Source organism: Phyllostomus discolor, chromosome 1, assembly GCF_004126475.2.
Source record: "Phyllostomus discolor isolate MPI-MPIP mPhyDis1 chromosome 1, mPhyDis1.pri.v3, whole genome shotgun sequence".
In the NCBI taxonomy this organism is placed as follows: domain Eukaryota; kingdom Metazoa; phylum Chordata; class Mammalia; order Chiroptera; family Phyllostomidae; genus Phyllostomus; species Phyllostomus discolor.
The window spans coordinates 163,484,437-163,508,095 of NC_040903.2; the positions used below are offsets into that span (position 1 = coordinate 163,484,437).

At 39.9% G+C, this 23,659-nt stretch overlaps 1 protein-coding gene across 2 annotated transcripts in view; it reads left to right on the plus strand.

The window, feature by feature from the left end:
- The window catches only part of TMOD3 (tropomodulin 3), a 66,269-nt gene extending 45,114 nt beyond the window's left edge, over positions 1–21,155 (plus strand). For both annotated transcript variants that reach the window (XM_028506873.2, XM_036033546.1), the window contains 6 exons: positions 1,149–1,238; positions 5,080–5,210; positions 6,769–6,876; positions 10,260–10,403; positions 11,764–11,908; positions 17,057–21,155. In XM_028506873.2, coding sequence (XP_028362674.1) covers positions 1,149–1,238; positions 5,080–5,210; positions 6,769–6,876; positions 10,260–10,403; positions 11,764–11,908; positions 17,057–17,091 — 653 coding nt within the window. In that variant the 3' untranslated portion in view covers positions 17,092–21,155. The remainder of the gene's footprint in view (positions 1–1,148; positions 1,239–5,079; positions 5,211–6,768; positions 6,877–10,259; positions 10,404–11,763; positions 11,909–17,056) is intronic.
- Positions 21,156–23,659: the final 2,504 nt, after the last annotated feature.

Genomic DNA, 23,659 nt, shown 5'->3' on the forward strand with positions numbered 1-23,659 from the left:
AAGAATTTCATTTCTTTATATTTTCTCAGTGGTGAAATTTTTATGTTAATGGAATTTATTGTATTGCTTTACATCTTTTCCCATGTTGCCCATTTTCAAAGTCTTTATAAAAATCTTTCATGAGCCAGTGCTCAGCTAGAAGCTGTCTCATCTGAGCACCAGAAAAGAGTCACCAGGGTTGACTGCTGTCCCATTTTATCAGAATGAACCAAAGAGGGTAACTGGAAAGCAGAAGAGACCGTCAGCCCTGAGCTATACTCATCACTTTCCCAACCTCTCTAAAGTATACATGGAACTCTCCAAACCTCCGTTATTTTTATCATTGCCAGTTTCTTATAAGGACTAGAATCTTCCCCCATCTGTTCCCACACACCCATTTTCTGAGATAGAAAAATATGACACATGGAAGATTTTAATCCCAAGTAACCCCAAGAATAACACATTTGAAAGGATCAGTGAGGATTCTTTGGGGAGGACCCAGGAAAAGGACAGTTGAGGTGTTAGCCACAGCCAGAGCAGGTGTTAGATCTGCGGGACAGTGAGGATGGATGGATGGATTTGTAAATTCATCAGAGTGGAATGGGCCAGGGGCACACTGTAGCTTCTGCCTCATTTTTGCAAAAGTGCATCAAAAACAAAAACCAAATTTATTTCTCCTAAGTGTCATTTTGGGAGTATGCTACTTTAATCTTAAATACGGGAATTCAACTCTACTTTGAGCATTCTACTCTCAGCTAAAATATGAATGTAAATTAATATGAGAGTTAATGAATGTAAAAATACTGAAGGTTAAATTGAAAATCTGCATTCTTTTGGATTATGTTGCTAGAAACCTTGTGAGCACAAACAGCAAAAATAGATCATTTTAAACTTTTTTCTTAGCCACCAGATGGAGCTAAGCGTAGATTTACATTTAGAGGTTAGGCTGGCTCCAGCTATGTGTCTCAACTCAGAATTGTGAGGAAATCTAAATTCAGAACTGTGGGGAAAACACAAGGGCATTGATGAAAAAGGGTTGTAGATGATTTTTAATCATGTTGTGTCCCCCTTTCTGGATGCAAAAATGTGTATTTATTTTAATTTTCCAGAGAATGTTAAAATCATTAATAGAAATTTTTGGTTGTAACTGTCTTTTTCTATCTCTATAGCTATTCTTGGGATGCACAATTTGATAACAAATACACAGTTCTGTAATATAGTGGGAAGTAGTAATGGCATTGACCAAGAACATTTTTCAAGTAAGTACTTAACAGTGTTTTGTAAATTCTAGTCCTTTGTTAAATATATTTTGTTTTCTCCATGTAGCAACTTCAGTGTATACATACCAAATGTTGTGTATTTGAATTGGCAACCTAAGAGTCCAGTTAGATGGTATTGATATAGAAAACCATTAAAAATAGAATATTAGATATTTTATGCTTGAGTCAGCAATTTTAATAGAAACCACTCTCACTTTGCTAATAATACTAATGCTAAACAGTATGAGTGCTAGTCAAACTTGACTTTCGTTACATTCTTTTTTCAATGTTACTGGTTTTTAGGAAATTTATAACTGCTGACAGACTACATTATAAAATCAGATTAAGGAGAAACCACAGAACTATTCAACCCCTAAAACTTGTGGTCTGAAGCAAAATATTAAATAGCCCAAAGCAAAGCTTTTTAAAAAATTTATGTGTAAGATGTTTTAAAACTACCAAAGTAATGTATATTTTGTGTAGCACATTTAAAAAATACTTAAATGTGTAAGCAAAGAAGTAAAAGTGTCTATTCGTAGCCATCATGCCTCTATTCCCTGTGCCTGTAACCCTGTTAACAATTGGGCGTATATCCTTTTGGACTTTGTACAGTGTTTGTATAAACTTACATATATCTGTATGTATAGTCTTGTTTGTTTGTTTGCACAAATGGGATCATACTGTAGAGATTTCTTATAACTTAATTTTTCAAAAATAATGCTGTGGGCTGATTTTCTGAATGCTGACTGTGGGCCATGTTGTTTGCACAGCTCTTGAATATGAATTGTTCTTATTTAATCCTTGCAGCATTCTATGAAATAGGTATTATTACTACTGTTCTTTATTTGCATGTGAGGGAGCTGAGATTTTAGAATGATTGAAATAACCAGCTTGAATGTCACACAAAGTGAGTGGTGAGGATTTTAAACCATGCTATATAGTAGCAATTTTCAACTGGTGTGCCACAAGAATTTTAAAAATACCTGACTCATTAGTCAGGGCACTGACCTCTTTCCCTTAGATTGTCAAATTAAAAAGTGACAAGAGCCAATACAACAATAGCTGTCCTGTGTTAATGAATCAAAATTATGCCTATATTTTTTTGTAATATCAGCATAAAATGTATTTTTTAGAGTGCTGAAGAATTTTAGCAATTAGTTTGTGTGTGCCAAGAGGTATAAAAAGCTGAAAATCACTGCTGTGCAGCATATCTCTTAGCAACGTATCATGTTCCCTGGTTAGCACGTACAGAGCTACCTCACCCAGACATCAGTGTAACACTCCGTTTCGTGACTGTCTTATCGTTTGACCTTTCCCCATATTTTTTAACTTTTTGCTGCAGAAATTTTCAAGCAAACATAATAGAAGAGAGAATAATACACGCATCACCCAGTTTTCAGCTCTTTTTAACATTATGCCAGCCTTGTACCATCTGTTGCCTGCCTCTCTCCTTACCCTTTCTACTTTTCTTTTTTCCTGGAGTATTTTAAAGCAAATCCTGTTCATTTGTATTACTTTACCCATAAGTATTTCCATATGTGTCTCTTCCAAATAAAGACTTTCCTTTTAACGTGCCGTTATCACACTTAAAATTGATCATTCCTTCTTATCATCTGAGACCCAGTCCGAGTTCAGATTTTCCCTATTCTCTCAAAAACTTCATTTCACATTGGTTGTTCAAATCAGGATCCAACTAAGGGTCACAGATTGCATCTGGTTTCAGCTTTTCTTAATTTCTTAATAGTTCTCCTCCTCAGCTTCTTCCCCACTTTCTTCATGTCATTTTTAAGAAACTGGGTTATTAGGCCCTAGCTAGTGTGGCTCATTGGATCAAGCTTCGGCTTCCAAGCCAAAAAGTCCAAAGGTCACTGGTTTGATTTCCGGTCAGGGCACATGCCTGAGTTGCGTGGCTGGGTCCCCAATAGGGGGCATGTGAGAAACAACCATTTGATGTTTCCCTCCCTTTCTATGTCCCTTCCCCTCTCTCTAAAAATAAAATAAATAAAATCTTTTTTAAAAAAAGAAAGAAAGAACCTGGGCCATTAGTTATGTAGAATGTTCTACATTCTAGATTTGGCTGATTGCAACCAGGTGGTATCCTTTTACATGTTTATTTCCTATGTTTCTGTAAACTGTTACTTGTTTTCTAGAGTCTTGATGAGATTCAGGTGCAGTTGTTTGGTTTTGTTTTTTGGTGAGAATGCTTCCTCAGTGGTGATTAAATCACATTAGGAAGCATATCAGGTCTGGTCATACCTCTTTGGGGAATATGTAAAGGGTGTTTAGTGGGTTCAAATTTTGGCAGCCTGATCCATCCATTTCAAGTTCCTTTCACAGTGGTTTCAGCAGCCTATTGATTGGATCCATTTTTTCATTAGGGAGCAAATCTCTAAATACATATATTCTATGGAGTGAGGAAAGAAATCATTTGTCTTTTAAACGTTAGAATTGAGGAAGAATTTGTTCAATTTTCCATTCAGTGAGGAACCTCTTCTCTACCCCCTTGACCTGCCATCTTGAAGAAGACTGCCCTGCTGAACTTCAGGGAGCAGGAGCGGGAGCCCGCTCTGTCCTCCTGGCAGAGCTGTGTTAGGAGCTTCTTTGTATGGAATCCAGTCCTGCCGGCTGCCAGTCTGCACTCTTCTAACCCAGCCTTTCAGAACAACCCGAAATTTCTCTTTTTCCACAAGGTGTAAATCTGAAGACAACAAGCATACTTTCCTTTAATATGTACTTTCAGGCTAAATATATTCAGATCTTTCTACTGTTCTCAGGAAAAGACCTTCATCTAAGTCTGTCTCCCGAGGTTGCTGCATGTGTGTGTGTGTGTGTGTGTGTGTACAAAAAGAACATAGTGCTGTTAGAAGGAATATGCTGGGTGAATAGCAGTGTACCTTGTCTTAAGATGAGTTTTGCTCCTAAAAGCTTGAAGCTAGAGGAGAGCAAATAGGAGTAACTAAGCCAGACAGTGACCCTGTCAGTCTTTCCTTGTAAGTTCTTAACATTTTATGGTCATTTGACTCGGAGAGTCTCATGCTAGAGGTGTTCTCCCTAGAAAACTTATCCACAAAAGTTTGCCTGTTATAGGTGTTCATAGACCTCCACACACACATCAGAGCACACATACCTCATTAGAGGGTTCAGGGCTTCTAGGTCCTCTTTCAGCTTTGCATAGTTGTGTCCTGGCTGTGTGTGTGTGCATAGTATATGTGGTGAAGGATCAGGGGTAGGAGTGAAGGAAGGAAGGAACTTTTGGAATGTCTGCCTCAGTAGCTCTTCTGTGTATTATTACCTCTCTCTGCCCCCCCATCCCCTATTCTACTTCTTCCAAATGGAGAGTCCACCTCTTTCCCATTGTGTCATCCTCCCCCTGGGATGGAGAGGTATCCTGTTCTTCTGTCACCGTATTCTTCTCGTCAAGGCTGTGTTTCTTCAAGTCTGTGATTCTTAACTGCCTTTACAGTGATTACTAGTCAGATCTCAAAGAAAATGATGTGAAATGTTAAATAAAAATAATTGGGGCATTGGCCTATGTTATCAAATATGTTCTAGTGGTAAAGATATCTTGTAATACACCAAGAGGCAATGAAAATAACTCATTTTTGAAGGCTGGTATATTTCAAATAAAATGTTGAATTATTTTTGCTATCTATTCACTGAAGTTTTATTTGCACACTTTATGTGCCAACACATAAAGGGTTTTGTAGAAATTGTGGGAAGAAACTTCAAATTAGTCCTACTGAATATGTGTGTGTGTGTGGTGTGTTATCAAGTTAATACATGCATCCATTGTAAATACTACCAACCATGAGACTCTTGCTCTTTTCATTGGTTACTACAGATGTGGTAAAAGGTGAAAAGATTCTTCCAGTATTTGATGAGCCACCAAACCCAACCAACGTTGAAGAGAGCTTAAAGAGAATTAAAGAAAATGATGTTCATCTTGTTGAAGTTAATTTGAATAATATAAAGGTAGGTATGCTAAGCAAACAGTTTTGAATTGCTGAGTCAGGTGGATCTAGGATGAGAGTGGGGCAGTCTTGATATAGTGTCCTTCTACCTAAAGGCAAAGTTTTTGCTCCTAACGCTGTGGTAACACAGATTCCTCCATATTTCAAAAATTAAAGTAAGATAGTGTTTCCCCAACTTGCCTTCTAAAAGACTCTCATATGAAAACGTGAACTCCACCGGACTGTCAGTGTAACTCTCTCTGGCTTTCACAGTACTGTCTACTTTTAAAAGCATTTAGTCTTTTGGGTGTTCTTTTTTAATCAGATTTCCTGAGGTGTGATTTATATATAGTGAAATTCTCCCTTTTCGGTATCCAGTTCTGTGAGTTGTGACAAACGCATCCCTTTGCACAGTGACTAGCGCAGTCAGATGTAGAACGTGCCACAGCCCTCTGTCCTCATTCTCTGCCTCCAGCTCTAGCCTCTGTGACTGATCTGTTTTTCTCTCCATCATTTTGCTCCAGAATGCATCATTCTTCTCCAGAATGTCATATGATTTGGAATCATGTAGTACGTAGCCTTTTGAGTCTGGCATCTTTCAGTTAGCATAATGCATTTGAGATTGATTCATGTTGTCACCTGTATCAGTAGTTTGTTCCTTTGTATTGTTGCGTAGTGCCCTGTTGTTTGGATATAGTGCAATTTGTTTATCCATTCGTCAGTTGATGGAATATAGATTGCTTCCAGTTTGGGATAATTATGAATAAAGCCACTGTACACATTCACACGCAGTCTTGCCTGAACATGTTTTCATTTCTCTGGAGCTTGAAGCCCGGATTTATCTGAATTAGGGGTAGAGGGAACATCTGGAAATTGTGAGAGCCTGGGGAATAAGTCCTCCACACTCCTTTAGTGGGTGTTCCTTCCTGTGGGTGGAGGAAGGGAAGCTTCGGAAAAGTTAATATCCCCATAGTTGGTCATTAATTTTATTCATTCTTTAAAAATTCCGTCTTCATCTCTGTAAATCAGCAGTAATGATCTGAAAATAACCAGGCTACAGGGAATTGAAGTTTTGGGACTAAAGGGGGAAAATTGGTGCCTTCTAGAACTCTGTCTTCCACATTTCAAGCAGAACAGGGTTAATCTCCCTTAATGCCTTGTAGCTGACACTGAGGGACTGAGAACAGTGTGTCTTCTGCCTCGGGAATCATGATCATTACGGGTGCACTCCCACGTCTTCCTTTTGTAGGAAGTGGAGCCCCTGGGAATACTCAGGTGTTTCTGATAATACTAATAATCAAATGTAGAATAGCCAGAGCTTCAGTAACCTAACTGTTAGAGAAATGGTGATAGTATACTCAGCTCGAGGTTGACAATTGGGGCAAATGTACCATGATGGTGAAGTTAGGTAGATATGGAGAGAGCAGAGTTACTTGTTTTCATTTGTAGACCAACTGTTATGTGTTTATATAATTCCTGAGAAGATTTTAATGAGAAAGGTAATAACAAATACTTACTTGATTAATGGACTGAATGCCCTGAAAGCTGAAATGTAACTTTTCACATTATTGCCTTTCCAGAATATTCCAATTCCAACCCTAAAAGATTTTGCAAAGGCTTTGGAAAACAACACTCATGTGAAGTATTTCAGTCTTGCAGCCACGCGAAGCAATGACCCTGTTGCTATTGTAAGTAAGCTACTTTTTTTTTAATGTTTCAGTTACCGTTGACATTCAATATTAGTTTCAGGTGTACAGCATAGTGGTTAGACACTCATATAACTTACAGAGTGATCCCCCTGTAAGACGAGTGCCCAGCTGGCACCATACATTAGGTGTTACAATAGTATTGACTATGTCCCCTGTCTTACAACTGCCGATATGTACTTCTTAATCCCTTTACCTTTTTCACCCAAACCCTCAACTTCCCTCCACTCTGGCAACCACCAGTTTGTTCTCTGTAAGTTAACTACTGATAATATTGAAATTATAACTCATGCCAGGGTGTTACAGAGATGGCTAACCGGTGATTTTATGAACAAGATATACTCCCTTTTTTCAGTTATTTAGCTCTCTTTTAAGCAATACATGATTTACTGCTCTTTTATGTTTTTTCCTGTATTTCCTTTCTACAATTTTTAAAAACAAATAGAGACATGCAATATATGCTATTCTGTAATTAAATTTTTCACCAACAGTATGTCTTAGAGATATTCTCATATCAGTACATAAAGTTCCACACCAGTTTTTTAACATCTGCAGAAGATTCCATTTATGGATCTATAATGAAGTTGGGTTTTGTCCAATGCTTTTCTGTTTCTATTGAGATGATCATACTGTTTCTGTCTTTTATTCTATTAATATGGTTTATTAGATTGATTGATTATTGTATGTTAAGTCACCTTACATTCCTGGGGTAAAGCCCTCTTGATCATGGTGTGAACTTTTTTTCTTCATTCAGCTCTGAGGACATCACTCACTTTTTTTTTTTTTTTTTAAGATTTTATTTACTTATGCCCTGGCTGGCATAGCTCAGTGGATTGAGCGCGGGCTGGGAACCAAAGTGTCGCAGGTTCGATTCCCAGCCAGGGTACATGCCTGGGTTGCAGGCCATAACCCCCAGCAACCGCACATTGATGTGTGTGTGTCTCTCTCTCTCTCTCTCTCTCTCTCTCTCTCTCTCTCTCTCTCTCTATCTCCCTTCCCTCTCTAAAAATAAAATAAATAAAATATTTTTAAAAAGATTTTATTTACTTATTTTTTGAGAGGGGAAAGGAAGGAGAAAGAGAGGGAAAGAAACATCAGTGTGTGGTTGCCTCTCGCACATCCCCAACGGGGACCTGACCCACAACCCAGGCATGTGCCCTGACTGGGAATTGAACCAGTGACCCTTTAGTTTGTAGCCTGCACCCAGTCCACTGAGCTACACCAGCCAAGGCACATCACTCACTTTGGTTCTCCTCCTGCCTCATCTGGATATCTCTTCTCTTGTCCTCATACTGGTTTCCCCTCTTCTCCCCAACCTCTAAGCATTGGGATAGCTCAGGGCTTGGTTGCAGGCCCTCTTTTCTTGATCTGCGTTCATTTTCTGGGTGATTTCATTCTGTTTCGTTGCTATGTATTATCTGTATATGCTGATGACTACCATTGTTACTATCTCTAGCTCATACCTCTCTTCTGAACGCCATACACTCGTCCAGCTACCTACTTAACAGCTTCATTTTGATGTCTAAGTAAGTCCCAAACCAAACTTCTAGTTTCCATCCCATTCCTGCTTCTCTCATACTCTTTCCTTTCTCACCAAATGGCAACTCCATTCTTTCTTCTGCTCAAGACAAAAGAAATGGAGTCACCCTTGATCCCACCCCCCATAACCTCAAATATATACCCAACCCTGTCTTCAGAATTTTTCTCGAATGCAGCCACATCTCACCATTGTCGCGGCTACCATCCTGATGTAAGCCACTACCTCTTCTCACCTGGACTATTGCAGGAGCCTCCTGACTGAGCTGCCTGCTTCCATCTCACCCACCCCAAAGCCAGCTCTTTGCACAACATCAAAAGTGATTCTTTCAAAGATTAAATTTAAGTATCTCATTCCTATATTCAGAACCTTCCCAAAGTTCCCTATCTCACTTTAAGTAAAAATTGAAGTCTCTTAATGGCCTTATAAGGCCTTGCATGAGCAGACCTCATCTCCCTTACTTGTTCTTCTCTCATTCTGCTATTGCCGTACAGCCTCCCTCTCTCCCTCAGAGCAACCGTGCAGGCTGCCAGCTCAGGCCCTTACTCTTGTTCCTCTTGCACAGAACTCCCTCCCTACAGATACTCCAGTTTCTTTTTTTTGTTTCTTTTTTCTTTTAGATACTCCAGTTTCACTTCATCACTTTGAGTCTTTGTTCTCCTTGCCACGCTGTGTAATGACTCCAGCACTACCCCTCGCACTCCCTGTCTACCCGTCTTTGCCTTTTTCTTCCTCTATGCGGCCCTCTTTACCACCTGACTTTACATTTTGCTTTCCTGTTACCTAGGCCCCCCACTAGATATGCAAGGCCCATCAGGCATGTTTTATTTCTGAATGTACAGAATAGTGCTTATCAAATAATAAGCCACAAATAATATTTGAATAAATGGATGTACAGGAGAATGAATAAGGGATTTGTTCCAGGTCGTATAGCGAGTTGTCACTGATGGAGAGTACCAGTGTGTAGAGAATCTGTTCCAAGTTCTTTCTAGGATCCCTGCCCCTCCCATTGCCTTTTCTTCACATTGACTTTAAGCTGAATCTTACCCATGTTTTCTGGAGTTTGACCTTGTGTTTGACCCCTCTGAGAGACTATTTTATATAAACTCACTTATATTCTAACTTCTCCCTTTCTGTCTGCCTCCCTCTCCTTTTCCTCCTCTTCTCACAGATTTCTGTCAGTGAATTAATTACTGTGGTGTTTATGAAGCTCTGGGTCGAATGCCTAGCACCACAGTATCCTGTGAGAAAGGAATGGAAGCGAGTGGAAGACATAGCATTCCTTGAGGAACTGAATACGTAGTTAACCCCTTCTTCTTTGTAGTCTTCGTGCTCTGGCAGTTCTAGTGACCTGTGATCTTTTTTGGCCGTGTGCTGTAGGCATTTGTTTTGGTCTCTGCCTTGGAAATTGGTCTATAATTTACCCTCATTTTGGCTTTGCAGTAACCGGGCTGCACCAGGACCCAGATAAGAAAAGACATTCCAAAGAGACTTTGATGAAGTTAGTCCTACACAGAAACTGACAGAGAGTATGAGAGACAGGAAAAAGAAACATAACAAAGGGGTGAATGAACATAAGAATGTAAATAGCAAAGGAAAATGTTACCAACAGAGAATTAATTACATGTGACCAAAAAAATCTAAAGATTGTAACAGGGTACATGTACAAAAGGATACATGTGAGACCTGTGAGGTAGGTGCCAGGCTAAAGCAATCTAATGAGAAACATTAAGGCAGCTACGTTAATTCGTGTATTTGTGAATGGCATGTACAGTGTGTAATAGGTGCTGTCAAGTTATAATCACCAAGTGTTTTCTTTAATATCTAGGCTTTTGCAGATATGCTGAGAGTGAACAAAAATTTGAAGAGCTTAAATGTGGAGTCCAACTTTATTACAGGAGCTGGGATTCTAGCACTCATTGAGGCTCTAAGAGATAATGAGGCCCTGACAGAGCTCAAGATTGACAATCAGGTCAGTGTTCTGCAGCGGTAACCGAGGAAGCTCAGCCCACTCTGCTGTATAGGACTCAGGGACTCGGGTGTGTGGGAGGAGGGCTTTCAGGGAGCCGTTTTGCAAGGTGGTGGCATGAAAGGGGATGAGAGGACACTCGAGGCATCTAGAATAGTAACTTAACGTTTTCAGTGTATTCATGGAGTTGTGCGTCCATCACCACTGCCTAATTCCAGAACGTTTTCTTCATTTCAAAAAGAAACTCCATATGCATCAGTAGTCACTCCCTATCCATGCCTCCCACTAGCCCCTGGCAAGCGCTAATCTAGTTCCTGTCCCCCTGCATTTGCCTCTTTTGGACAGTTCATACATACAGAGTTGTATAATGTGTGGTCTTTGTGTCCGCCTCCTTTCACTTAGCCAGATGTTCTGGAGGGTCATCCTTGTTGTAGCACACATGAGTACTTACTCATTTTTATGGCTTATTAATATTCTGTTACATTTGGGTGGCATCTGCGTTTTGAGTATTAGAAATAAAGCTGTTATAAACATTCACATTCAGGTTCTTAATATATGAACATGTGTTTTCATTGTTTGTGGGCATGTACATAGGAGTGGCATTGCTGGGTTGTGTCGTAACTCTATGTTTAACTTTTTGAGGAAGGACCATTTATCTTCCACAGCAGCTGCACCATTTTATGTTCCTACCAGCACAGCTGAGCATCCCAGTCTTTCCACATTCTTGCCAGCCCTTATTACTTTCTGTCTTTCTGATTATAGTAGATATGAAAGGTATCTCATTGTGATAATTCACAATTTTTTAATACCTGTATGATCTATACTGAACTTAAATTTTGTTTCTCGCTCCTGCTGGTTTGGCTCAGTGAATTGGTTGCCAGCCTGTGAACTCAATAGTTGCCAGTCCGATTCCCAATCGGGGCGTGTGACTGGGTTGCAGGCCAAGTCCCCAGTTTGGGGCGTGCTATTTCTCTCTTTCTCCCACCCTTCCTCTCTCTCTAAAAATAAATAAATAAAATCTTGTGCCCTGGCTGGCGTAGCTCAGTGGATTGAGGGCGGGCTGTGAACCAAGCATCACAGGTTCGATTTCCAGTCAGGGCACATGCCTAGGTTGCAGGCCATGGCCCCCAGCAACTGCACATTGATGTCTGTCTCTGTCTCTCTCTCTCTCGCTCTCTCTCTCTCCCCCCCTTCCCTCTCTAAAAATAAATAAAATCTTAAGAAAAATTTGTTTCTCTTATGTGCAATTAGTTAAAAGACTAGACCAACAGAATTAGCATGTACCTCAGTGTCTTAGTCTTGACTTATCTTGAAAAGTATTTTGATCTAATTTATTAACACTATTTATTTCTAACTATTCCAGAGACAGCAGCTGGGGACGGCTGTAGAATTGGAAATGGCCAAGATGCTTGAGGAAAATACAAATATCCTTAAATTTGGCTATCAGTTTACACAGCAGGGACCCCGAACCAGGGCAGCTAATGCTATAACGAAAAACAATGACTTAGGTAAGACGTATGCAATATCAAATCTAATTTCTGAGTTATGCCATTAAGCTAATGTATTGGTGAAGCTTTTTTTACTTTTAAAATGTATTTTAACAGAGAGATTACTTGGCCTTTATTTCTAAAATTTGTGTGGTCCTTTTTATACTGATTGAATCAGAGTTCAGTTTAAGTGAGGTTTTAGATGGTGTTGGGTTGGTTGGTGGGTAAAATGTACTTCCTGTGACAGTCATATTTCACAGCTGTAAGTCAGTGGTTTTCTACAACAAACATCTGTACTCCTATAACAGCTATTTATTCTCAACTGCAGGTTATTCTCGAATCCTTGGAGCTATTAATTTAAAACAAGTGTTTCAACATTATAGGAAAGTTTTTGCCCTTTTTATCAAACAAATGGAATTTTATATGATAGAAAATAATTACAGTTTTAATCCAAGTTTGTTGTGGGTTTTTTGAACATTTTATTTATTTTTAGAGAGAGGGGAAACAGGGAGAAAATGAGTGAGGGAAACATTGATGAGAGAGAGAAACATCAATAATTTGCCTCTCCACACCAAAGGTGCAGCCGAGGTTTGTGCTCTGACGGGGAATCAAACTTGCAACCTTTTGCTTTGCAGGGATGATGCCCAACCAGCTAAGCCACACTGGTCTGGGCTTAACTCAAGTTTTATACTCAGTGGTATGTTAACGTTTGCTATACTTAACCAGTCTCCCTAACTCTTCCCACTGCACACATCTAGGCCAGTGGTCTTCCTTTCTTTCATCGTTCCTATTGACCTGCAGAGGCCTTGGCTTCTGCTTGAAATAAATTTTGCAGCCAAAGCTGGATTAAAAAATATGATGCTTATAGTTCTGTTTCTACGTGTTTCCAAAAATTGACTCTTCTTTTAAGTTTGGTGTTTGTCATTGGAATATTTTAGAAGTTGCATTTAGACAAGAACTTAAACCTTCTAAAGGGATTAACATTTCAAAGTAAGGCTGCTCTTTTAAGTTTCAGCCATATTTTGAATTTATATTCTTTAAGGGTTTCTAGACTAGAAAAAGTACACCTTCATTCCTTTAACCCAGACCAATGTGAAAAGTACTAGTTCAAACCCTTTATATCCTTTGGTGACTATAGTTCTCCATCAAAGAGTTTCACCTCTTGCTCTTTAAACGAGAAAATTGGCAGGCTTTGGTGTATTTTTTTTGTGAATGTAGTTTGCAAAATCATGCTCATTGTTTTAGTATTGGTTCACTAGTTGGTTTCTATATTGTCCTTGAGGTATTTAATTTTGCTTTTTAGAGTAGTGTTTCTCAAGTCTGACTGAACTTCACAAACACTTGGAGGGCTTCAAGAACGTATAGATTATTGGCTCTAAAAAGTTTTTACTCAATAATTTAATTTATTGTAATTATCTATTTTCAAAGAGTCAAAGCTTTTGGAGGTCAAGGGTGTGTCTGTTGGTTGAATCCACAGCTCTCTTAAAACCATGCCTGACAATATACTTAATAAAGATTTATTAGATGAATAAGGAAAGTAATAGAATTTGAACCCTGCTCAAAGTTACAGTTGTCTGGCACCTACCGATAAACAAGCCAAAAACGTCCTCTGAAACTATCTTAGCTATCCATCCAGGGTCCCACCAACAAACTTACAGACCCAGCCGTCTCTGGGACCTGCCTCCCCCAGCAGCTGCCGTGCAGAACTGCTGGGAGAGCCTGCATCATCAGACGAGGACACCATCCTTTGCAGGGCCTCAGCAGCTGTGCGCTCTTCAGAGGAGCCATTGTGGCAGCACTTTGCTCAGATTTCTACAAGAAAAGGCAGTGGGGTGATTTTTGGCAGATGAAAGATGAGGAAACAGAAACTATTTCCTAGGCTGCTTTAGGCTGGTGCTGAGCAGTCGGGTTACTGTCCTTGGCCATGTGTGATAGAGGCCACATAAAGAGGCTGTCGCCTGACACAAAGCAGAACTGAGAGAAAGTGAACAGCTTTGTGCTGATGGCTCTCTAGACCCCCTCCCAATCTGATTCATTCTTATCTAAAGTAGATTTTCAGACATGAAATGAGAATAAGGACATTCCTGGAGTGGGGATTTGCATGAATAAAAGCTCAGATTTGTGAGCAGGCAGGCCATTTACCATATTTTGCCATGTATAATGCACATCCTTATTTTTTCCCTCAAAAAATTGGGCAAAAAGTGCACGTTATACATGGCAAAATACGGTACATGCTGAGGACAGCCTGAAAATTTGAGGACTGTCATAGCAGGATGCTGCCTCCAGAATAAACTTCCAGTAAGTACTTGCTGCTTGAAGCTAACGATAAAAAAAAGCTATGTCAGCAGATTAGGAGGGGTACTGAGAGAAGGCACTAAGATAACGTGGTGAAGAACTTAGATTTCTTTGGATTTTGTGTGGGAGGCATTTGTGAGCCATCATAGACAACTGAATGCAAGATTCAAACAATAGTTCCAGTGTTCTCCCTCCCGGGAGCATGCCCATGCCCCCCCAACACATCCCCCACCCCCACCCCCATTACCTTCTGCCTCTGCACCTTGTTTCCTGAGCCCATTTTTTCTACCGCTCACTTCTTCTGCCTGTCTGACTTTCTAAATAAACATTTTCTTATTTGAAGAAAAGAAAAGGATAGTTCCCAAAAAGTTTGTATTACGTTCTAGTGATAGCATATGAGGTTCATTAGGACTTACTCACAACTGACTGGCCACGAAATACTGAGAACTTTTATTTGTGGAGTAGTGGGTTTTGGAGAGCAATTGCCAAAGATTTGGTAGTGGGGCCAAATTTCTAAGCCTCTCATCTGGAGGCTGAACGGAGGAATTGCTGGAAGGTGACAGGTGGCACCACATGAAAAAGAGGAGCAGGAAAATGGCTCTTTGCCCATCTTCTACTGTGTCGTGCTCCCAGCAGTCAGCTTGATTTTTTTCAACCCTGCACTTTGATCTCTGCCTGTAGATCCAGGTGGTGAGCCTGAAGACCATGTCTTCTTACACGCAGTCTAATGTGTGGTCCCCAGAGAGAGACGCCAAAGAACGAAACTTGAAACTTGTACGGAACCTCTTGGTCATACAGTCTTTCTTCACCCTGCAAATGGGGCTGAATCAGTCTCAACTATTCATTTAAATAATGCTACTACTCGCCATTTCTCCAGCTAAGAAGTGTCACAGCTATAACAGCAAGAAGGTCCTGGTGTACATGCAGTGCTCGATTGAACTGAGTCTCACATTCCTCTGTTTACCCTGGCTAACTGCCTGATTTTCTCCACGGTTTCTGTTTGCTGCACTTTGCCCTTTCAGTCTTGTTTGTAACACTTTTTTTAATAACATGCATTTTAACACTTGAAATGGTCTGCCAGTAACATCCAAACCCTGCTGCAATTCAAAACCTTCTTGGAAATGTTCTGCCTTAAAGAATTATCTGGTTTGCCTTTCAGATATTTCTGTATTTCTCAGAGATCCATATACATGAAGTAGGTTTGTTTTTGAAGACTAAAGTCTCCATCTGATTTTTCTCCCCTTAATATTTCAGTAAACCCATGGAACTTGTGCTATATTAACATGAACTAAAATTAGAGTCGGTGGGGGGGTACTTAATTAGGTAAGTATAAAAATGTTCATAGGAACTTCATACTTTAGTCCTTCTGATTTTTGCCTTCTAGCTAGCACTCAGCCAGTAGCTCGGCAAGCTTTTATGTACGTCACTCGAATGTCTGGTCTCATCTGTTGAAAGCCTGTAACAAGCCAGCAGCAAGAGTCGAGTGAGAGCAGAGCACCTGTAGCTTGGCCAGGAGGGCAGGTGCACCTGTTGGCTTTTCATTCCTTTGTTAAACAGAAAGTTCAGACTAAACAAAGGCAGTTGCCTACCTACTTGCTTCCATAGACAGAAGAGAGTATAAAATTAATAAGCCAAAAATCTAACTTACATTCTTTGGTAAGAGTATCAAAACCAAATAATGTGTAAATGTAAACCCTCTCTAAAAGCTAAATTGGCTTTCCTCACCCCAAAAAGAAGGGCTGCCAGGACCTTGGGGCCATCCTGTAACCGTGGGTGATGACACTTAGTACTCTTAATATTGAATACTTAACTATGTCCTCAGTACCCTCGGTAGTGAGTCAGCCTTTAACTTCACAGCCATGAGGTACACTACTATTTTCCTACTACAGAGGATGAGTTGAGGCTCAGAGAGGTTATTTCCTTGCCAAAGAGCACACACTATAAAAAGGTGACAGAGCCACGATTCACACTATTTGTTGCTGACTCCAAATCTGTGCTTTTTGTCGTCTCTAAATAGGGTGTGGCCACAGTGCTGAGGAGCCCTGGCCTGGTGGCTCTTGGCAGATGCTCTCTGGTGGCTGATAGGTAAGAGTGAAGGTAGCCAGGTCCTAAAGCTACCCTGCTACTAGCAAGCGTAGCCTAGTGGTTTAGGGTCACCAGTCTATGGAGAGACTGGGGGTCCTCAGACATATGTGCCTTTCTTTACTCTGTCAACTGAACTAGCTGGCTGGCCTCATTGGCAGCCAGGGTTTGGGGCAGCCAGCCGTGACCAGACCACATTACCAGGCTCCGAGGTTTCTGTCACTTTGCATTTGTTGTTTGGTCAGAGCCCCGAGCCAGCTCACCTTGTAGGGGACAAGAGAAGGAAAATTTGGAGAGCAGTAGTAGCAAGTCACTTTTTAAAATGAATGATGAAATGGTTTGCTGTGTTCTTTCTCAGACTAAGGAAATAAATTGTAGGACCTAATCAGAAGAGCATGTGAATACATTTAATACTTTCTAAGCCCAGCTGCATCATTTATTAATTATTTTTAATGGAAATACAAACTTTGTTTAATAAACAGATGAGGTGGGCACCGTGACTCGAAGGTGACTGCTGACCATTCTGCTGTAGATTTCTGATGTTGTGGCTGTGTGAGCACAGCGGAGCTGACACACGTGGTTCTCACTGCGAAGCCCCTCACTTCTCAGTAGGCAAATGACAAAGAAGAAGGATGTGAATTTTTTATTTTAACAACCATGTGAACTGGAAACAGACACTTCATTTTTGTGCAACTACAGCTGGATTATACAGAAACTTGTTTGTAACAAGCAAGTTAGGTTTGTACAAATGAACAGGGACTTCTAACATACTTTCTTTTATTTTTCTCCTAGTCCGCAAGAGACGTGTTGAAGGAGACCCGCAGTAAGCCCGCCACAGTACGTGCGACCGTAGGAGGACTCCGGAAGGCCATCAAGGACTCGTGCTGGTGGTACCAGATACAGAATTTTCCTGGGTGGAAGGGAAAAGACTGGAACTCTTTCTTCATTGTTTTTTTTTTTTTAAACTACATGTATATTTTTTCTAGTTTAAGTTACCAGTTTCAAATTGTAAAACAGTAGGTGATATTTTATATTTTAAAGCATTATTTTTACTTTCTGCTAAAATCAATTTAAATTTAGCTTAATTGAGAGGTTTATGATGGGTCTTGGTAAAATAAAATACAATTATAAGGAAGTTAGTCACTTATATAGAATAATATGAACAATTTAAAGACCAGTCTTTTTAAAAAAAAAAAATTAAAAAGGGACGTTGGCTGATGTCAGAATTGCTGTTGCACCTCTGAGGTGCTTGCTCCAAAGCTTTCCTTGTTCCAGGACATGGAGAGTTTTTCATGTTTTAGAGTACATGAACTTGGCAAGAGTGTGCTTTTTGCTTCTCTCAGGAAGGCACAATGACAGAATTTTTAAAACAGATGACTTAAAATCTGATCATCCATTTAGAAGTCAGCAGATCTCTGGAAGAGAAAAAATTCATTCCAGCTCACTGCCCTTGTCTGACGTGTCTTAGCAACACCTGAGGTTTTAAGAGTATAATGATGTCTCAACTCATTACAGTTTTTCACTTTAATAATATGGACATGATTCATCTTTTGTGCAGGCCCATAGTAAAAGCATCTGAGTAGGAAAGCTGTTTTCTTTCCTGTAAAAGGCTGACAGCTAGCATCCAGTTATATAGGGTAAAGGGAGAAAGAAAGCTGTTGCACGCATGAAATCAGACACAGTAAACATGACAGGAATGAAGTCTGAGGAGCATGCAAAACGGTCATTTGAACTGATAGTTGCTGTAAAGTGAATTAGAAATAGGCCCTTGTGTAACTCACATGTTGCACACATAGTGAGACATTCCTACATGAATGCAGGATTCCATAAATGGTATTTAATCACCACTCTGCAGATTTTCCAGCCAGTAAGGAAAACTGCTCTTCTTCATAGATCTAAGTTTTATTATCAGTTTCCTTTCATCTTGTGCTTTTTTTGTCCGTATTATGTAAAAGTTATTTCTCATAACAAAAGCTGTCTTCCTGTTCCTCCAAGTGTCAAAGTGAACAGTTGAACAGTGTACTGTTTTGGGAAGACTGACTCCAGAACCGCCAGTGCGACAGAGGATTTGGACCTGTGTCCTCGCCCTGTTTTGGGGCAGCCTCTGGGGCAGGAGAGGGCAGAGGCGTCACAGCTACCGAGGGCGGGGTCAAAGGAATCTAGCAACCCTGGCCTCAGAAAGTCAGGCCTGGCTGCATCATTTACAGGGAGATTTTTCTAAAGGGAAGAATCTCATATCAGAGTAGCAGAGAGATTTGCTGTTATTTTTTTTATTATTTTTAATTGAATTACAAAATGTCTGCTCCCTCAGTTTAGGGTGGACAGTGCATCCAGTGAGCTAGGCTGCTCCTTGTGTGCCGTGGTAATAAGCCTCCTCAGCCCGTGTGTTTGTTTCTTTGAGTCAGTATTCAACGTGTTAAAGGGGCCAAAGATTGACTTTGCACTATTTCCTTTCAGTTATAGGCTGCTGATTTTTTTTTTAAGTGAGCAAGTTTCTCTCTCCCCCTCTCTCTCCTTTTCATATACAACTTTGGAAATGTACTTGATTTCAGAGACTGCACTGTTCCCGCAGGGTGGAAAGCCAGCACAGAGCAGGTATATAAGGCTACCACTACACCTTGAGCAAGGCTGCCTGCGTGCACTGTCCTGTCAGTCCGTGCATTGATAAATATGTTACCCCTTCCTCCCATAAGGTTTTTCCTCTCTTAAAATAGCTAGGCAAGACCTTCCCTAGAATTGTGTATCATACTCATGAGTAGTATCTTTATCACTTATTATTTATCAAAGTATGAAGAAATTGAGGGTTTTACTTATACCATTCCATTTCTGAGCTACAATAGTCATTATGTAATTGAAGAAAAAACTTCTTCATAAATAACATTAAAGGTGAATGTTCACCCAGTTGAATACAGGAAAATCTTTCAAGAATTGTAATTACAGGGGAGAAAACTGATGTTTACTTTGATCTTTAAAAATCTGGCACCTCTTAACCTTTCAGTAACTTCTACATTGTTCTAAAATTTGTAATAGATTAGAGTTACAAAGTAGTCTTGACTTTTAAACCAAAGACATTATAAGACCTTAAATTTTGTAGTTTAATTTCAGCTTCTCTGGTTATCTAGTCAAAGAACATTCTTCGAGTTTTTAAATTGCTGTTTTCTAAAACCTTTTAACTTCTCATTTTAGAAAAATTTATATTCATACTTGTCCAAAGTTCTAATTTTTCTAGTATGTCCACATGAAATTATATGTATTTTTTAAATGTTAATTACTAATGTTGATACTATTAAAATGAATTTTGGTGCTATATACTTGTAGCTAGTATATAGAAGTCTAAAGTACCAGAGAAATACATTTTCTAAGGGTGCCTGTCATTTAAAAGACCAAATAAACATTTTCTGTTTTAAAAAATTAGCACATTGTTATAGATTTCAAGGAGGATTATTTTGATTGTTAAATTGCAAATTCTTGTTATTTGAATGAAGTAACCCACATATTTGCTTTATGCAATAGGTGCACTCTGGAAAAGTTACATGTAAATAGAACTTTGTAAATTGTTTTTCCATTGATAGTATCTCATGTGTTTTCATTTAAAATGGAATTCCATGACATTTAAAAAAATTATAAAAGAAAAAATGTTTTGATAAAATGTTAGTCATGTTCTATTATAACATTATGTTTAACCATTGCTGCCATTAAAATAAGCTGAAAAGATTCATGGGGTTTCATAAAATCTTTTATTTTTGGCTCTGTGTTCCCAGGGCTGCCTCACTCACTCCTGATAAAATCAGGAACCACCATTGCCTCCCAGCAGATCCGAAGAGCATGCTTTCTCTGGAGTCCATAGCAGCTAACATTCTCTGCAAGTTCATATACTGCCCAACTTTGCTCCTTCTTACAGTGCCACTTCACTTCTTTAAACAAATTTTTTCCAGTTTTATTGAGATGTTGTTGACATATACCACTGTTAGTTTAAGTTATAGAACACAGTGACTGAGTATATGAATATAGAGACATGGTCACCACAGTAAGTTTAGCTAACAGCCATTACTTCACATAGTTTAAAAAACATTTTTCCTTGTGATAAGAATTTTTAAGCTGTACTCTCTCAGCAACTTTCAAGCATACAGCGCAGCATTGTTAACTGCAGTCAGCACGCTGTCCATTTACAGCCCCAGGCCTGCCTTATCTCATATCTGGAAGTTTCTATCTATCCACCCCCTTCACCTGTTTCCTCCATCCCCACCTCGGCCTCTGCCAGCCACCAGTCTGTCCTCTGTTTCTGCGAGTTCAGTCTTCGTAGGTTCCACACATAAGTGAGATCACACGTTATTGGTCTTTCTCTGTCTGACTTGTTTTACTCAATGTCCTCGAGGCCACTTCACTTCCACAAGAACTGGACACACAGGTGCGGCAGAGCAGCTCCTGCTGCTGCCCTCAGACAAGGCTCTTTTCAGATCTGTCCGCTGAGAAGGGGTAGAGAGTGGCATGTATACGCACGCTCACACACACACACATCACATACAAATGTCTGCAATTTCCATTAAATGCCCACTTTCTAATTTTTAGTTTTTTGGATGAATTATATTTGGTTTTAGTTATGTTTAAAAGCTTGAAAATCACCTTGTTTCAATGCATCATTCTTTGTCACATCAAATAGGTATTTAAGTACATTTTTAGTGCTAAAATATGCTCTAGATGCTTTATTTTTTCAATTTTATAAATATAAAAGTTAAATTTTATAATACTGATGTCTAAATATTACAGAGTACTATCAGCCTGGTTCATAATAGTGCAGTGAAGTTCCTTTCGAAGATATGTACTATAGGCATTGAAAACTTACCACTTCATACTGGAATGAATTTCAATAAATTTTATCAAATATCCTGTAGACTTTGACTTTTTAAAAATTATTTTGGATGTTCTAAAGTTTATTCCTTACACACCTCTTCAAGAACAAGCTCCTTAATTTCCCTGAATTATTCTATCCCACCCTATTCAGCTAAACATAAAATTCTCAATACCTGAACATTTTTAGCCATAAAAATAGAATTTCATATTGTTCCATCCATCCAATACCATTTATAAAATTGAACTGAGTTGACAGATGTGAAGAAGCAGGTCCTGTGATACAGCATCTGGGACCTGACTGGGACCAGTCCTGCTAATAGAGTATTCTCACACCAGAGCAAAGGCACCTCTTTATCAGTCGCCTATACCCACCAACCCAAAGAGAAAGTGAAGTGTGTAATGGGTTTGAAAAAACTTTAGGGATAAAAGTTTCTCAGGTATAATTTTCACAGTCCTGAAACGTAAATAAATAAAGAAATTCCCCTTGAATCTTTAATGTTGGCTGGTCTTCTGAGGATGGCTCAAGTTCACTTCCAGGAAGCCCTGATGCCTGTTCCCTTTGGCTAGTTGGAGTCTCAGGTGCTGTCAGGTAACTTCAGCTCCTGTGAGTCTCAGTGTCTGTGGTGTCAGGAACTGTGGCCATGGGGAGACAGTGCCCTTCATGTTCTTTTAGGTACCAGATAACAGAAGTGGCCGACCACATGTGACCCAGAGTTGCCAGGCATCTTTTATCCTTCCAGTGTTAAGCTTTCCTGCATGTCTACAAAGGTTGAGGGCCTAGAGATTCCAGCCTGATTCCCCTGCCCCAGTCCTGATTACAGACATAGCAGAACCTAATGGCCACCCCATAAAGAGCCGCTGATCTGAGTGACCTCAGTGTCATGGAGGAGTCAGAAGATTCCATTGTTTCTCCCCTTCAGTTTACAAGTCGGACTATTATAACTCAACAAAGGATTCCCTGCTTGATATACAAACATGCCTAAAGATCCACTCGTTGGGACACATGAAGAATGAGTAGGAGAGGTGGACAGGGGACAGACACGGATGGTGGCCACAGACACAGTTCAGGGTCTAACATGGCTTCAGGGAGCATGGTAGCAGTGGAGAAGGTGGGTTACAGCCCTCACCCTATAGCCTAGACAGAAGAGGGGCAAAAGGAGTTTCCCCCCCTGAAAAGGTACCATCCCTCCTCCCCACTGCAGCAGAGCCCAGTAGAGGTGGCTGGGAAGCTTTAAAAATATGACAGCCCTGTCCGGCGTGCCTCAGTGAATTGAGTGCCAGCCTGGAAACCAAAGGGTCACTAGTTTGATTCCCAATCAGGGCGTGTGGTTGGGTTGTGGGCCAGGTCTCCATTAGGGGGTGAGGAAGAGGCAACCACACATTGATGTCTCCCTTCTAACAATCTTTAAAAAAAAAAACAGGCATTACTGGGAGGGGGAGCTGGAGATAACAAACTTGCCTTTCCTGCCCCACACTGCCGGGTGAAGAAAATGGGTGAGTTTTAACGGTGCCTGCAGCCTTTGCTGCCAGGAGGATAGAGCTGGCATACACGGAACTTGCCCTTCCTGCCCCACACACGCCAGCAGAGCTTGGTAAAGAAAGCTGAGATACCCCAGCAACATAATCAAAAAGAAAGTACCTTACCTATCAACCTGAAATGTTGAAAGCAAAATACTAAACAAGAAAGGCTTTATTATCTGAAATGTGCAGGAAGAGAAATAATCCATCAGGTACCATGAACAACCAAGGTAACAGGAGCAATGTCTCCAATAACCAAACTGAAAGTCATGGGGGTAGTGATTTAAGTGACAGAGAATTCAAGACTGCAGTTATGAAGAAACGCAGCTCTATGCAAGAAAATTCAAAAAGGCAGTTCAGTGAAGCTGAGGAATAAAATTAATGAACAAATGACCAAAGAGACTGAAATCATGAAAAAAGAACTAAACAAATTCTAGAGCATGGATATATATGCACCCCTGTGTCCATTGTAGCATTATTAACAATAGTTGATACATGGAAACAACCTAAATGTTTGACTGGATAAAGATGTGGTACATATATACAATGGAATACTACTTAGCCACAAAAAAGGCGAAGCTGCTATTTGTGACAACATGGATGGATCTTCAGAGTATTGTGCTAAGTGAGATAAATCAGACAGAAAAGGACAAGAACCATATAATTTCACTCATGCGAGACATAAAATGCAACTGGAGCAAAACAAAACAAAAAGTTAACAGATGAAACAATGGTGCTTACCAGAGGGGGAAAGAAGGTAGGGGTAGTAGGATGAAGAGGGTAAAGGGGCTGAAATATATGGTGACTGAAGGAGACTAGATTTTGAGTGGTGAGCACCCAATATAGTATACAGATGCTATATGAGAAAGACGTATACCTGAAATTTACGTTAATCAATGTCAGCCCAGTAGATTTAATTTTTTAAAATTTAGGGAGGGACTTCCAGTCAAGATGGTGGTATAGAAGACATGGCTTGCCTCTTTAGACAATCACATCAAAATTACAGCTAAAATATAGAACATCCAT